General features: G+C 41.7%; 1 protein-coding gene and 1 long non-coding RNA gene across 8 annotated transcripts in view; one reads left to right on the forward strand and one right to left on the reverse strand.

Annotated features, from left to right (window-relative positions):
• dlgap2b (discs, large (Drosophila) homolog-associated protein 2b) overlaps nucleotides 1-16841 on the reverse strand; it is a 54730-nt gene that overhangs the window by 14068 nt on the left and 23821 nt on the right. For 4 of the 7 annotated variants that reach the window (XM_086018715.1, XM_086018716.1, XM_086018713.1 and 1 more), the window contains exons 2-5: nucleotides 13540-14693; nucleotides 9786-10000; nucleotides 8696-8852; nucleotides 7367-7586 (exon numbers count right to left, since the gene is read on the reverse strand). In XM_086018715.1, the coding sequence (XP_085874841.1) occupies nucleotides 7367-7586; nucleotides 8696-8852; nucleotides 9786-10000; nucleotides 13540-14622 (1675 nt within the window). In that variant the 5' untranslated portion in view covers nucleotides 14623-14693. Of the gene's footprint in view, nucleotides 1-15; nucleotides 4673-7366; nucleotides 7660-8695; nucleotides 8853-9785; nucleotides 10001-13539; nucleotides 14694-16841 lie in introns of those variants that run through there. The other 3 variants (XM_086018719.1, XM_086018718.1, XM_086018717.1) reach the window with 2 other exon arrangements.
• The window catches only part of LOC147128020 (uncharacterized), a 54088-nt gene that overhangs the window by 11897 nt on the left and 25350 nt on the right, over nucleotides 1-16841 (forward strand). The gene's annotated exons all lie outside the window — the stretch shown is intronic.

The following is a 16841-nucleotide window of genomic DNA, read 5'->3' on the forward strand; positions in this document are numbered from 1 at the left end:
ATTAGCATCAACATGAACATTATAAGCATTTTTAATTCAGTGTTTTATATCAATTTATGAAAAATACATAAGGCCAAGAAAAATTTTGAATAAAAATTCACAAAAACACCACAGTAAGCAAACATAATTTGAAAGCAAAAAGTATTACATACATGTTTCATTCATTTACAAAATAGAAGCACAAGCTAACAAATGCGGGCTGAGCGATTGTATTCAAAAGGGACGTTTTAGAACATGGACAGAATCAGATTCACTAAACATTGCAGTGTCAGATCCCTGAAAATTGCATCATGACTGATGCAAAACAGAGAAGCACATTTCCTCCTGAAGAAATTCATGAAGAGAACCAAGGGAAACAAAAAAATAAATAAATAAATAAATAACGGGTGCAGCTAAGATCTATTCCAAAGCTTTTGTTCATACATTTGGCACAGTTGTTTCATTAGATCTCTGGGCGACAACATGTTATCAACAGAATTTCCAAACAAATATATTGGGACGTAACAGCCAATGTTATGTTTCATTGGAAAAATACTACCCTTGTCCCGTTTCCTCTCTATTTTGTCTCTTTTTTTATGTGTTTATTCTCAAATCTTTTATAGCCCAATGTATTGATTGTTTTTGCTACATTTCTTTACTTATATCAAGGGGCGGGTACATCCTTTGGAAGAATGATGACATTAAGATGAAATTCTAACTCAAATAGGTTTACTGATTTTTTGATTTTTTTTTTTTTTGGATTGTTTTTTTTTTTTTTTTTTAGAAAAATATGACTTTGCACAGTATTTCAAATCAACAATTAAAAACTACTTGTGAGTACATGGTGCTACTACAAAAGAAATGCGCCAGCTGAAGATTTGATTGTAAGTGAAAACAAGCAAGTGCAGAAATTAACTTTCATTTATTACAACACAATTTGAAAAGAAAATGGCACCAAAAGAAAAGACCATTCACCAGCAACTTAATATAACTTAATATTTAGATGACCCCAAAAATACATCAAAGAACCAAGAATTTGCATAGAATGAATGAATACAGATTGGAGACATCATGATTGGCCAGCACCTTAAATTCACCTTGCATTCCCCCAGCAAAGGAGAAAATATTGTTGAGAAATGCCATTGCAATTCCCTCAAATAATGTCTTTTTTTTTTTTCTCAATATACTGTATATGTACACATATAAATCTTTATAAGCTCGATATTTCACAGTCATATGCCTTCACTGACATAATTATAAACCTGCTTTTTGTTGACATTTAGATATATAACAACAGAGAATCTTAAGTATTGCACATGTAGGCTATAGCAACAATGAATATGAGCCTTTAATCACCCTTAACTTCCCATAGTTCTGCTGCAAACTATACCTTCCAATGCCAAAAGCAAAATTATCCGTGCAACAAATGATTACTCCTCGGGATGGGCATGATAACGGATTAGTCTTTGATTAGCGTATTAAGCATTGTATTAATAATACGACGTATTAACGATTTGAAATTGATGGGGGTGATGAATGGTGTGCAGTACTTGATTGCGACCAGCAGAGGCGCTGCGGATTCACTCCTGACTAGTTTGCAGCCTGCAACGTCAGCTTGGGGAAGTTGAGCTACAGCCGCACAGACCTCCATTATAGTGCGATTCATTGTGCTCGGTGTGACGCTAGCATGGAGACAGGAGTTGAGAACATTCAGAGCGAGATTCTCCCATCCCTCGATTGCAACTCTACGCACTGATGCCAGATAGCAGGTCTGCATTTCTTATATATTTGATGGGAATACTGTCTCGAAGCTCAGCTTTGTCCATTTTGACGTTATCGACAACAACAGTAAGTTTGTAAGTTTCTACTTTAGATTTTTGATGATGCGTACGTTTACTGTGAACAGGCTTGCCGTAACTTTGTGCATTTTTTTTTTCTTTTGTGACAAAGCATGTTCAAGTTCAATTTAGAAAAAAAAAAAAAATCTTGAAATATGGATGAATCACACTCTCCTTAGTATTTTCTAAAATTCATAATAAATAGCAGTTCTTAGCATTTTTATGCTCAACTTCATCCAGATTCAATCGAGGAAATTTGGTCAAATGCCCATCCCAAATTTCTTCAAATGGTCTGTCAGATTGCGAATTGCGAACCAAAAATGCCTCGGTTTTTGATTGTAGTTTATTTCCTTGAGTCAAAAGGACTAACCAAGTGCTGCAACTATTGCATTTTGGTTGCGCAAATGGGGAAGAAGCTCCATTCTCGGGGCAGGAGTCCCATTGACAGGTTCACATTTAAGTCAGGGCTGCGATACATCACAATTCTCCTTGGTCCTGCGACAGTCCAGATATAAGTGCTTAAAAACATCGAGAATCTTTCTGTCAGCCCCACTTGCTTGGGCCTCAACTTTGGTACACCACGTCGGGACAACGAAATAATGGAGCGGATGAATAGCGAGCGAGCGGGAATGCTAGCGGCTAACGGGCTACTATTGTTTCATAAGCGAGGTCGTGACCGACAAACTCAACAGCGGCTCCCCGCCCATTAAGATTAGTCAGGAGGCCATCACGAGTGAGGCGGCGTTAGTACATTCACTGGTACCATACTGCACCTCTGGGGACTTGTCGGCGAGGTAGAGCCCCTCAGTGGCTCTGATTGTCTACGTTTGGGGACTGGTCTTTCCGCAGCAAGAGTTGAAATTCGGGCCAGAGTTTTACCACCTCGAATTGGGAATTGTTTTCGACTCATGCACAGAAATAATACAACCAAAGATTGTTCAGGCGACACATTTTCAACGACCATTGCTACCACCCCAGTGATGGACATGATGAAAGAAACAGCCTCAAAGACTTGGAAAAGGTGCTTGTGTTTGGTTTTGAACCAAATTTACTACCGTTTACTATCTCACTGCTCATCCAACACAGTATGTTTTAACTGCAACCAGTAAAACCAGCACAGTAAGTATTTGAATATGTTTTATATGTATTTATACAAAATTGTACAATTATATACAAACATGACTGGAACATAAATGAGATTTTAAAGTCATTGCCATTTGTTCTAAATGATCATTTTTAAGCCCCGTTATTGTTTTTCCTCATTTGAATGCTGTGAGACTAAAAGGTTTTTCACTCATTTTATGGTTCATAACCTCAAGCTACAATGTTTTTAAACCCTTTTATAGAGAGTTTGGTCCTCCCCTATCCCTGCCCCCAAAACGGTCACTTTTCACTTCATTGAATGGTAACAGTTTCTAATTTTGGTGGTCAACCCACGTGAACTTTACTTGACGTTGAAATATTCAAGATTGGCTTAAAAAGTAAGAAAACCAAAGGCCATTGTGACAGAATGCATTGATTGAAATAACTTAATTTAAATATAGTCATACATACGTCTCCTTCTTTTTGATGCATTCATTACAAAACTATTTTTCGGGTTTATAAAGTTATTCACAGTATACGCAGGTGGTGACGATAGTGTTTCTGCATGGAGAAACTGGAACGAACATGAGTTAATATACGTGTGCAGAGACAAACCAACTTATTCATCAACTGACCGTCAGATATTAGATCATGTTTGCTTGGGTAGGATCATTTTTTTTTTTTTAAGACAACTGAGGAAAGACAATGATGCCCTTGTTGGCACTTGTTGATCCAAAGATCAGCTACCATCTCGCTCACATTCACGTGTCACCTCAGTCTGAAGGTGAAAACACAAGTGGTCTCTTGGAGGCTGTTAAAAGAACTTCCTAACCTGTTTGACGGATGACAGACTGTGTCTGCAGAGAGTAAAGGGACTAACAACAGCCTTTTAATGTGAATGCCAACTTTTCGTCATGGCTTCCTCACCTCGTCCTTTAGAATGACAGATGGGAGTGATCAGAATGACATAGACATGTATGACATGGGTCCACTGGTGTACTTCCTGCACCACAGTTCAAGACTGGCACTTCTGTGGCCACCTGTGTGGCCACACATTTCCTGTGGTTTCGGGACCCTTTGCTTTTTGTTGATCTCCCATGGGAAGTCCTCGATTGGAAGCGGGCTGGCAGGACTGCCCGATCCCTCTGGTGTGCTCTCGGGGGTTCCCTCTATGATCTCAATTCGGGGTGGGTTCATTAAATCCATGATGCTAAACGGCGCCGGTTCTGGTTGACACATCACTGACTTGTCCTGCGTGTGCTGCCGAATCGACCAGCTGGATCCTGCTTGGATTCCAATGGAGACTCTGTCTTCTGTTTGCGTGGCGCCGTCGCTGCATGGCTCCCGACACAGTGTCCACATATTGTAGCACTGAGTGAAGTTGAAGAAATTGCTGTTGAACGTCTTCAGCTCCCCGCAGACGTCTCGCCGTAGCTCCGCCAGCTCATAGCGCATGGCCGAGATTTCATCCTTCCACTGCATGTTGAAGGCGGCGACCATGTTTGCAGATTCCTTGAAGGCCTGGATGGCTTGAGGGACCGGTGGCTCGGTAGTGGCCATGGGCGAGGCACTGGGGACCCTGTATGATGGTGGCGTTGCTGGGGGCACTGAGATGGCCGTTACGGTGGAGCTCGTACTGTGCTGGCTGCGAGCAGCCACCGTCTCCCTCTCCAGCCTCTCCAGCTCTGCATAGGCAGACGAGCTGGCGCCATCATCGTCCTCTATCATGTCGTCATTTAGAAAAGAGGTCGCATCCACAACATCATATCCCTCTGGAAGAAAGATTTAAATATGCAAAGAGGAAAACGCAAGGTGAAAGGAACAGCTGGAGTGTGATTTGATTGAGGTTCTCGACCGGAGAATCTACTACACATATCTATGACAAACATACAGTATGTGAGTTAGCTGGAAATTCCAGACACCTGCGCACTTAAAGGGTTGTTTGAATGATTACATCCAAATTTGGTGTTGCATTGCTTGACGGCATTACGGCTTTGGCGGTGTCGACCTCTTAAATGAACCGGGACAGTCGTCGCAGAACTCACATACTGCAGGCTTTCCACAACGTTTTACACTGCCTTCTCAGTCATGTCAAAGAATAACAAGCTTCTTTCCATCTTTTTACTGCACAGCACAGAAAAGAGTGGAGTCAAACACATCAATCATCATCAAATCAGCATTTGATTATTTGAGTTGATTCATGAAAATGTTTCCGTGAGACTTTAACTTTGTGCCATTTAGTGCAAACGAAAAGATGTTAAGAGAGTGATAGATCCACAACCCACTGGACCAAGAAACAGTTATGAACCCTATTGAACATATTAGGTCCAAGGTGACTAATTTGACTTGATGGCTGCACAAGGGAGAGCTGCAATCCCACAGTCAAAGACAGCTGACAGACTCAATGCCAACGGGTATACTTTGCCACTCCCTGCTTTTAACAAGAAGCCACACTTTCATGGGAAGAAAAAGAAAAAAAGACGTTCACATATGAGACATCTGAGACAGTGGCGATTTCTATGATTGCAAAATGAAAACATTCGGAGTTGGATTTGGATTTACAGATGTCTACGCACACTTCATACCGACTTTGCAGACAACTCACAAAAGTCAGCATTGCCTTTGTTTCTTTTGATCCAGCGCGTACGTTTGAGTCTGAGTTTTTGTGAGTTGTTCTACCAGTTCCTTATAGAATGTCTATAAGTTAATAGCTATTTTATTCACTGAGAAGGCAGTGCAAACACATATACATAGATATATGTATGCTTAATAAAATACCTGCAACAATCATCACTGATGCCTCCAGTTGTTCTTTCCCCCTGGTTATCCTTCAAGAGATGGTTGGTCAAATGGAGAGGGATTTGCTGCTCATCTGCCCTACGGAGCACCACACGGGATCCCGTCCCCTCCCACTATCGTCAGGGGATACGTTCATACCATTCAGACGTAAACTAGGTCTGCTCGTGCGCTACCGTCAAAGATTTTATGGAAGGAATCAATTTTTGTCCCAACCAATAGAGGCAACATTAATTTCTAGGCCACTCTTCCCTTGGAATAGTGTAAGTATTGCACCATAGGAGAGATAAGCTTGAATGGGAGATAGCTAATCACCACCCGGGGAGCCCTTCCTCTGTGTCGGCAAAACGTTTGCTGTAAATTTGTTATTGAATCCTCAAAAGTCTGCTTGTTTGGCCTGTTTCAAGCTCAGCAAATAAGACGGTGGGATTGAAGTGCACTCATCTATCCTCAGTGCTTCTGTCACAGAGAGGAAATTGTTGATGGAAACCAACTTGAAGTTGGTAGGTTGAAATCAAATACAAACAAAGAATAAAAAAAAAAAAATCCAAATCGAACAGGGAAACAAAAACCCACATTGCTTTCCATTTTTTCCAGGTTCAGAAAAGTAAAGTACAAAAAAGCAGGGTAGAGTGAGCATAAGTGCACATATTTAAAGAAAAAAGTTTCAATAGGGTTCATAGCTTTACTCTGTACGCCAAAGACCAAAATGCAATTTGTGTGGGAACTGCTGCAAAAGCTCTGCTTGCACAAAGGAAAAACCTAATTTTTGATTGATATTGCAAATATTGTGTCACAAGAAGCCGTGAAATCACACTGAAAGAGCAGCACAACAATCAAAGCATACCCAAATAATGAAACAAATTTTCCAGCTTTGAGTTTCTTGAGTTTGGATATTTCCACTTGTATCAGACCACCCAGTGGTCCTGTGCTAGACCTGTTCATAACTTTGGCCCGACTCTTGCTCTTCAGACATTTCATGTAACACAATACAGCAATACCTCAAATAGCCAAGGGCAAATCAGCTTTACCATGACTCATGTCAGTTCATTTGTGCAACCAGCAGTTATGTGTATTTTCCCTAGTGTTTGTTGACTTACCTTAATGTTATCATATGGTTCTAGTTTTTAGCCTGCCAATTACATGACCAGATATTAACGTGCAGGTGCATCAGAGCAAGGGGAAGGCGGGTAGTTGATTGTCCGAACACGAAAGCTTTCTAAAAATCTACCCCTCCTTGACCCCCTTGCCCATGCCCTTCTTCAGCCCTCCGTGAGACTGACAACACATAGTGTATACATAGAACACCACAGTTTCACATGCTCGGGGCCTTTTTCTTGTAGACATGCCATGTAATGTGGCTGTGCCATGTTGTGTTCTGGTGAGTGTATGCGACCCTCCCACCCCTTTATTTTTGCTTTTTACAGCTTTGCAAAAGCATAGGTAACCAATCTAGTGATGCATGGAGCGTGCAAACTGACACGCAAGCAAATTCATTTAAACCATCAGGGCAATGCAAGAACTCCTAAAGGAAAAAATCAGCTTGGCATCTCAGAAAATCAAGGGTTCCCCACTGTACATATGTAGGTATGTCAAGTTTGTGCTCATGTATAGGATGCATGAGGATATGTGGTCTAGGCCCTCTCTCATTTAGCGGGTTATTGTTTTACCTGTTGTGGATCTGAGAGTTGAAGTGACAGTGGAGGATGTCATTGAAGGCAAGCAGTCGTCATCTTGGGAATAACCAGCCTGTATTGCACGGAGGTAACTGTGGCTTCGAGTGCGGAACGTACCCGGCAGGTCCAAGGCCTCCATAGCCTGGGATTCTACTTCACTAAAAACGGACTCGCAAACTGACTCAAACTGGCCATTGATCTCAGTCTCACTCACCTGAGAGACAAAAACAGGAATAGCAGTCCTTAATTTTTCCTCTTCCTTTCTCTTTCTCACTTTGATTCTTCCCCTTTGCACAGCAAATATGAAGGAGGGTTAGCATAAGGACAGGCCACTGACAATTCCCAACCAACTTAAAACGTTGAAAGTCAAAATCAAATAAAACAGAGGATAGATCACAACAAAACACAAAAAGACATATGTTAGGTTTGTATTGCACAGCATTTTTCATATTACGCAACCCCTTCCCCCACAGTACTATTTAATACCAATTTCTACAACAACAACAAAAACAACCTGATAATAATTATTAGCTCTTCCAATAGTCTCCTATACTGTAAATAATAATACAGCATTTAAACAGTTGACCGACTGACAAGGTATTGTCTGTTTATAATAGTCACACTCCTATTCTCGGTAAATTTTTCACACTAATTATTTAATAGAGTAAAGACATAAGATGATTGTAGGCTTCTTTTTGATTTTGGACAAAAAAAAAAAAAACAACACATTTTCCTCTTCTTACTTGTTCTCCATAAACGGACTTCACAAATCATTTTACTGTAGCAACCACCAGGGTCCGAAGCAGCTCCAGAACAGACTCGCACAACTGATAGCAGCGTATGAAAAGGGAAATACCTGGAAATGTTGATGTGTGGTTAATTATGATGCTTTGTCTCACAGCCCCTGTGCCTAGCCGCTAATCTTGTGACGCAAGTAACAGTCAGCTATTTCGCTCATTTCACTGTTAGAAAGCTAAATCATTGGTAGGCCAGGATGACACGTTAGTTATATACCAGCGGCCTCTTCAAGACATGCAGATTAAATCTCTGATGTGAAAACTTTTTTTCACAGTTGGTAAAGCTTAACTGTAAAATGAACATTCAATGTTTGTTTGTGTGAGGGTGTGTTTGTGTGTGTGTGTAATTCACAAAGAGGAAATGAAATGTTTCAAAAAAAAAAAAAATGCTTTTTGATCTCACTCTACAGAAAATAGTTAGCTGTCAACCTCCAATAAGACTGGCTCCGTTTTTGTACCCTTGTAAAGACACAGTCAATAATATGATGCAAATATATTTGTATTAACGTGCACGTTTGCCACTCACCTGGCTGACGCAGCTAGCCTGACTGAGGGTGCTGACAGCGCGCATGTAACTCTGGTTGCGAGAGCGGAAGGGCGGCGGATGAAAGGTGGTGGCAGGGTCCAACGTAACGCTCGGGTGGGCCCGCATATCTCTCATGGTTTGCAAGCGGTAGCCCGGGCTGAATAAGAACGAGGGGAAATCGACAAACAAGGAGTCACACGTGGACCATCAATTGGATTACATTGTAGCACCTACTGACTGGTGCCTTCATCTGTTCGAAAAAGCCATTGCTGATTAGCTGTATTCCTCCGCAATACCATCAATTGAAAGGCTTGTGTCTTCTTGGTTGATCAGATTCTGATGTCCAGAAAAAATGTAATCCTCAGTATCGATTGAGGTCAATGGGCATACAGTGGTTCATGTCATGAAACTGGCTTGAGATCAATTTCCGCTGAGTCGCCCCCTGCTGCCAACAATCCTGGGTTTGCTTAAGTCAGCTGGTTATAAAAGTGCAAGTCTATCTAGCTAATGTTGTGGAGACCAAGTATACAATATATGCTGATTTCGCTTCAGCCATATGGCACGACAAGATTGCCCTCCAAAGCTACAAAAGAAGTGTGTTTGGACTAAAGTAGGAGTAATCAGAACCCTGCTGCGAGTGCACCAACAAAAATAGAAGTGAGTGGCTGAAGAATGGCAGATGCATGACGCCTCCCTGCATTCTCACATTTTGGCTTTGTTTCACAGTGCTTGAAAACGGTCACGGAGAGCAAACGTGCAATAAAAACATACGCAGCAACAAGGATGGGTGGGATGTGATTCTACAGAATTTTATAGTTTGTGGGTGTACTTTGAACGAATGAAACGATTGTCCTGTGTTTCTGACGGAAAGAAATAAGCAGTACAACAATCACCCGCAACATTGAATCAAATGCAATAGAAGAGCTGTATTAAAAATAATGCCTTCTCTGTATGAAAATAATGCCCAACACTGTCAACAAGGGATTCATTGTAGTTAGAGGTTTGATTTGTTGTTAAGCATTAGCTCAGCAAAACAAAAGGAACAAAAAAGTGAAAGAAATAGTCCTACGGTATATTGGACCCGACCTACCTGTGGGTGTCGAAATGGGGTCTCTGCATGGCTGACTTGAGGACCAGAGCATCCGGCCGAATGCCTTTCTGTGGGGAGGTTTTGGGGCTTTCGGAATCGCCACTATCATCATCCACCTCTCCCATAGCTTTGACATAGCTACTGCTCCTCATCCGCCGACATGGGATCTCATCATCTTTCTCGCCAGGGTATCCTCCCCACTCATCTTGAGGTACCTGGTGGGCAAAAATGACCCTCTATGAATGCCACGTTTTAGTCCGTTTATTTGTGCCTTGAGCAAAGATGCAACTCCCTCTCTGTGAGACCCCGTGTGAGGCTTGGCTAACTAGTGATATTTACAAGTACAATGCGGCCCAATTAGCCAAATGAGTGTGAAGACTGCTTCAGAGATTGAAATATTGTATTCAGATTTGCATAAACGCTTGCTTCTTTAGCCGTAAAGAGAGCATTTAACCGACACAAAGCAGCTTCTCTGTGCGCTCCCCTTGGGAATTGGCTCCAGTCTTCGTTAGTTTCTATCTCCAAATGTAATAACACTCTTTGCAGTACATTAAATAGCATTGTAAGCACAAAACAGAAGGGAAATGTCTGTTCTTTTCCCCCCCTAAGAAATGAAGCTCAAGTTAGTGCATTAGCATTTGAGTTGACTGCTTCTTGGTGAACATTTCATAATCTTTAAGTGGTAAACATACGGCACTTCATTTTGAGAAAGGCTGGAAAGAACTGGCCGGGCCTTTTCAGATTTGTTTTTTCTTTTTGTAATCTGCAAGTCATATTTGTAAAATGGTGATAGAATGGCCGAAGATAATCAAATGTAATGGTTAAGTCTTAACCCCATGAGTTCAGGCTTTGAGTTTAAAATGGCTGATAAATCTCCAAGCAGCTAATGAATGAGGCAGCTTCACAGATCGCTTCGCCACATCCAATACGGCTGTGATGTCGATGTAGGATGCAGCACTCAAGGCGGGGTCAATGCAGGTAATGTAAATATTGTCTGTGGTAATGCTTGCCAGCGTGTGTTGCACAGGCGGCCATTCAAGACTATTGACCGCATGCGGCAGTGTTGCGCCAATAGAGTACAGTAGCTGTAGGTGCATCAAAAATATGGTGCAAAGTCAGTACTGATTATTGGGTAATAATAATACTTTGTAATTCATACGGAATAGAGAATAGAGAATAAAATAGTGTGGATATTTGAGAGGATGATAGCGCCATTCATTTGACTACATTTTGGCAGGAATCGCAGCCACATCAACTGATTTCACAATTAACTGTTATGGGATGGAAGACATTCCAAAATTTCAAACAAAATAATCAAAATGTCCAATGACAGCAAAACTAGTGTTTTGCGGATGGTCGGCTACACGCACATTCAGTCGGGTTCGGTCGTGTGACTCGGTGTGGTGTGGCCCTTAGCATATCTGTGCTACTATAAATGTTTAGATAATTAACATCCTGGTCTCTGTTACTGACCATATCTGATGATTATGGGTCACAAGATTTTGAATCACATCAATACGGTGCACATATATCCAGTAAATCCACTGCACAGCGAAACCGCCTCAGGCACAATGTTGTCCCTATAATACTATAACAGTGACTCACTTTATTCAATAATACAGCTCGTTGGCTCTCGCACTGAGACGAGTGGCTGATTACTCCTATTTTCAGACATGTGAGACTTCCTCACTTGACAAACGTGCCTCAGCTGGGCAAAAAAGGACGGACCAGACAGAGCATGAAAATATGCAGGGTTTTTTTCTGTGCAGTGGCAATTTCAGATCAGGTAGATTATTCTACGACAGTGTGTTTCAATATAAATCTAATCTAAACGTAGCACGTTAGGCTGAAAGAAAATTAAAATTGCTGTGTCACTTGTGTGGGTCTGGTTTAAGACTGTGGTAATTATACAAGCAACATCATTATTCGATGATAGTACTTTGTAAAATATATGAATGTGGACCTCAACAGTGAAACACTTTACAGGTCGTGCTTTGCAACAAGACGGTTTAAACTGGGTTTTGAGTTTGAATCTAGGCTTGGACTTTTCTGTGTGGAGTTTGTGTTCTCTCTTTGCTTACGTGTGTTTTCCCAGAATACACATTCTCCCGCAATCCTAAAACATGCATATTAGGTTAAGGAAGACTCCATTTTAATGAGTATGAGTGTGTAAGGTTCACAACCGCCGGGCCGACTAAAATGCTGTAAAAAGAAGTGTTGTTGTTGACATGTGCCTTTGTGAAGAATTATATGCACCTACATCAATAGCAGAAAAAATTACCTCAGAAAAAAATCAATGGCTCAGTAAGGTTCACCTCTTAACTGTATAGTAATCATATCTGTTTAACTTGATGATTTACTGTTTCAATAAACTAAAAGGTACAACAATATTTGTATCAGGTAAACATAGTTGTCCACTTTAGTTAATTAACATGAAAAAAGTCAGATATTTTACATTCATCATTAGCACTGGCGATGTTTTTAATACTGAACCTTTATTGTATTTAAATATACAATGAGTGTCATTCTTATTGTTGTATGTTTAATTTTACAATAAACTCTAACTTGGTTGTTATAAAACATCTTAAAGGACGCTCAGGGATGACAGAACATGCAAACGCAATCGTGAGAAGCCAAAATTGAAATCACGATTAATTGCCCTAACAGCCCTAATACATACACATACTAAGTTCCTCTAAAAGTAAGTAATCATTCATATTAAAATACACTTGAAAACTATATCTTTACGTGTAATTACTGTGCATTACTTTTTGTGTGACATCTTAAGGAATTCTCATGAGAACATGCTGAATGTGACCAGGTGGCAGCTGGAGGAACTCTGCCAACTGACTCATAAGCTTGTTAAACACCAGTCACAGAGCTGCTGTATTGACAGTCTTTCAACAGCTGCTGCTTGGAAGTCTTCAGCTGGTTCAAACAACTGATGCTTTCTAATCACATACAGGAACAATTGATTGCATAGTGCAACTAATATTGTCAATAGGTTTTCCCTTTTTACCCTTAGTTTTTGGCAAAAATTGGACTTTGTATAATGTTGGCAGCAACACTATAGGCAGATTACCGGTAATACAGATGAACAACAACATTTCTGCCCACTAGGAAGTGAACAATACGGTCCAAAGCTTACGTTTTGCAGAGTTGAAGTATTTATGTGGTATATGTGAATGCAGCAGATGGTATCGTTATTTGCAGGGTCATACACTGTTAATGTTCAATTGTTATTCAAAAGGTGAACACTAAAAGCCTAAGGCAGCATCAAAACCTGCTTTTGCTGCCCATAATTGGAGTATGTAACATGTCACTGCGCAAAAAATATGGACGATGGCATCATTGCTTTCTATTTTAGCACACATTTGCCAAAAAAAGCCCTGGCTGAATAGCACAAACTGTCTATCTTTCAAGCTGAGGTACAGTCGCTCTTTGATCTCAGTATCACTGTGACAATGATCGACTCACTTGTGCTGTAAAAACGGAATAGTTCCCTCTCCCAGTGGTGTCCACACAAAAGGGAATCCTGGTTAAAGATATCCTGATCTCAGTCTCATGGCCACAGTAATTGACTCATAGGTAGCATTGGGGAATCCAAAAAGCCCCTTCATTGCTTCATCAATACATCTGTCACATGTGTTATTTATTTTTTATTTTTTTGAGAAAGCTATTTCGGTGGGTTTGTGGATATTGCTTGTGATTCTGTCATTTGTGTCTGCCTGTGTCATGCATGTGTCACACTAACCTGTAGATAGTGACAGGTCCGCGAAGGCTTAAGGTCTGTGTGCATCATGGTTTTCTCGAGGTTGAGTGATGATTTTCTATAGGCCTCCTTAGCCTGGCTAACTGTCAGTGTAGACCAGGAGCTCCTCTTCATGAATTTGCCTTCGGGCGCCATTGCCATACTGTCACAGGCTATGCACTTGACGTCGTTGTTACTCTTCGAGGTCTTGAGTGACAGCTCTCCAAAGTGGTGTCCGTGTATGGAATCTGGGTAACAATGGGTTATATGTTCCCCGTGGTGTCGTGACATAACACTGGGAGTGCGGTAGGTGCTATCGCTATCCAGATTGTCGTCGGAGCTCCACCAGCCGCCGGATCGGTGCTTGCGTTCTTTGCTCTTGCTCCTCTTGCTACCGTGTTTGTTTGGCGGATGGCCATGATGATGGTAACTCCCTGATCCTCCACCTCCTATAATGTCACCTTTTGTGCCGTTCATCTTTGACGATCCCTCCAGGGAGTGGGACTTTGTAAAGAGCTTCTGGACTGAATGTACAAGGTGTCTGATGCGGCCAGGACTCTCGCTGCGTTGTTCGGCGGTGGTGGATGTGCGCTGGTACTGTAACGTGTGGAATCCATCCCGGTGTAGTGGCATTTGCTTCTCAAACTGATCCAACAGATTGGCGGGGAGGCGATTGCTCTTGGTGCCGGCATGGTGCGAGGAGGCGGCGGCCGCAGCTGCAGCAGCAGCAACGGCCGGTGAGGTGGCAGAGGCGGTTATGGCGACGCAGTCGTCCCGTGTTGCTGAATCATAATACTGGGAGCTGTAGTGCATTCGGGGGAAGGTGCTGCTGGAGATGTGGTCAGACACTGCAACAGGAGGCATCACGACCGGGGACATCATCATACAGTCGGAGTGGATGGAGCTCCGTGGTGAGTAGCGATGTTGGAAGTCCATAGGGCAGCTCTCTGTTGGGCTGAGCAGGTAGGAGGTGTGGCGGGAGTCCGAGCCATGGTGCGCGTGGAGGTCATGCACATGGGGATCATAGTCAAGGCCATGGGGTAAAGGGATCTGGTGTTGGGAGCGGCTGCCCGATAAGCCCTTCATGTTCCTGGCCGGAGGGAGGTGTCTGGCTTCATTGAACTTTCGAGACCGGGACCAAGGTGTAAACGTCTGGTCTGTTTTGAAGAGCAAGGAAGAAAGAAAAATGTATGAGGAAGAAGGCAAAAAAAAATTCTGTAAGAATTCTACTTGCATTCAGCTCATAAAGTGCATCTGCCTCCATTCAAAATTCCGATAAATTGAAGTACATGTGATTGCCCTATTGGTATAAATTGGTTGTTAAGTGTTAAGACTGTCCTTACAGAAGACACAACCACTAATATTGTATCTTATATAATTTTCATTGTACCAAATGTCTGAATATCTACCACCTAACAAACCTCAAGATGAAGCAAATAGAAGCAACTAAGACATGGTCGGAAGCAAAAGTAGACAGGCCACTAAATAACATGAGCAAAACTCAAAAACACAAATAATTGATTTAAAAAAACAGTAATTGGGGAAAAATGTTTTTTAATACACTATTTAAAAAAGAAAATACATTCTTATTATTTGATAATTGATGAAATAATCGATCAAATAATCAATGCTAAAATGATTTGATTGTGACAGCCCTACATTCTATTCACTTCTTTGATCCTATATTCTCAGAGAGAGACTATATGCATGACTTGTATAATCAAGTGTAATATTTTTCTGGATGAAACTCAAAAAATAATCAAAAAAGGCACTTCCTGCAACCATCCCACCCATTTAATTGTATAATCCCGCATGAAGCTACATCAATAATCAGGAGGAGCAATTTCAGATGAAAAACACCACAGAGTGGTTACAATGTGGGTAGTAAAGGCAAATGAGCTACTTACAACTTCCCACCGTTTTACCTGCACCCTGAGCTCATTAATTACTTCTCTCCTCTGCAGCAGGAAACCCCAGTGTAGAACAGTGCACTCCGTATTACATAATGCTTGGGATCTCTGATCTCACACACTGTTTGAAAGGAGCCAGAAATAAATTGCGCAGTTGTCATGGCAACCGCTGCTGAAAATCCTAGGTTCTGTAACAGGATTTTCAAGGTTGTTTAGGGTGGATCCGAGCCACCAAGAAAAGGCTAAGGACATATACTGTGTATAATGTGACAAAACTATTTGAGCATTGTGTATTTTTGAGCAATTCAAATGTGGAGACCGCCACATACGTAAAATGAATCGCTTTCTATGTCCCCATGAAAGTATACACACAGGGATCTTCCGGTGAGAGCCCTGTGACTTCCTTTGAAACACAACTGACTTGACACATCTTACCGTACTTGTGTGAGAACACAGTGAGTAGTCTTCTATTTTTGCATTTAATTTATATGCGATTTTACGAGTAAAACGTGTTTGTAGTCCTACTACAGTGGACATTATTTTGGCTGCTTGTGCTTGTATGTTAATTGTAATGGCAACAGTGCCCATCTCCGTCCAGGAGTCCGTCACTGTAACACTCCTTCAAGCGTGGATGACATCAGCTGGTTGCTAAGGCTACAAATTGGGTCTAATTAAAGCAGATAGACATGCTCAGACAATTAATGAGTATGTGTGTGTAGATTCATTTTGAGACCATGTTGTGTACACCGTAATGTAGTCCTGGTAACATTCTGTGATGAGTTCGTCAATCAACACGGTGACTTCCCCATAATTAGTGGGTACATTTGCTTAGCTAGCTTACTAGTTGTCCGCTGTAACTCTCAATGACCATCTGTCTGGAACCAACAACACATTTCAAAATGTATTGTGCCGCTACCACTAAAGTCACAGGAATAAACAGCTACATTCAAGAGAGAACGTAATAATCCCAAAGCAGGTGTCACAGCAGAGCAAGAGAGTGATGACTAGGGATCCTCCGATCGATCGGGCACCGATCATGATCGGCCGATTTTCGTGAAAAAGGACGTGATCGGAATATTCGATCAAAGCCTTTTATTGCCGATCAAAACATCCGATCACCCGTACCTCATGTTTGGCTGCAGTGAGACGAAATGGCAAAAAAGTTGATTTGTTTAATACACGTCCCTCCGTCCAAAAGCGTCACTCGCGCCGCCCTGCGCGAGCTACATTGACTCCAATTGAAACGCGCCGCCAGAAAGGCTCCCTAACGCAGCCGCGCCTCCGCTGCCAGCAGAGGGGACCGCCGCAGTTGGTGTGAACATAGCATTGTCTCCCGTGTGTGTGGAGTTTGCGTCTTGTAATACTGTATATGCCATGAAAAGGTATCTCGCGCTG

The sequence above is a fragment of the Filicampus tigris genome, chromosome 20 (assembly GCF_054856515.1).
Source record: "Filicampus tigris isolate MCC_2025a chromosome 20, RoL_Ftig_1.0, whole genome shotgun sequence".
In the NCBI taxonomy this organism is placed as follows: Eukaryota; Metazoa; Chordata; class Actinopteri; order Syngnathiformes; family Syngnathidae; genus Filicampus; species Filicampus tigris.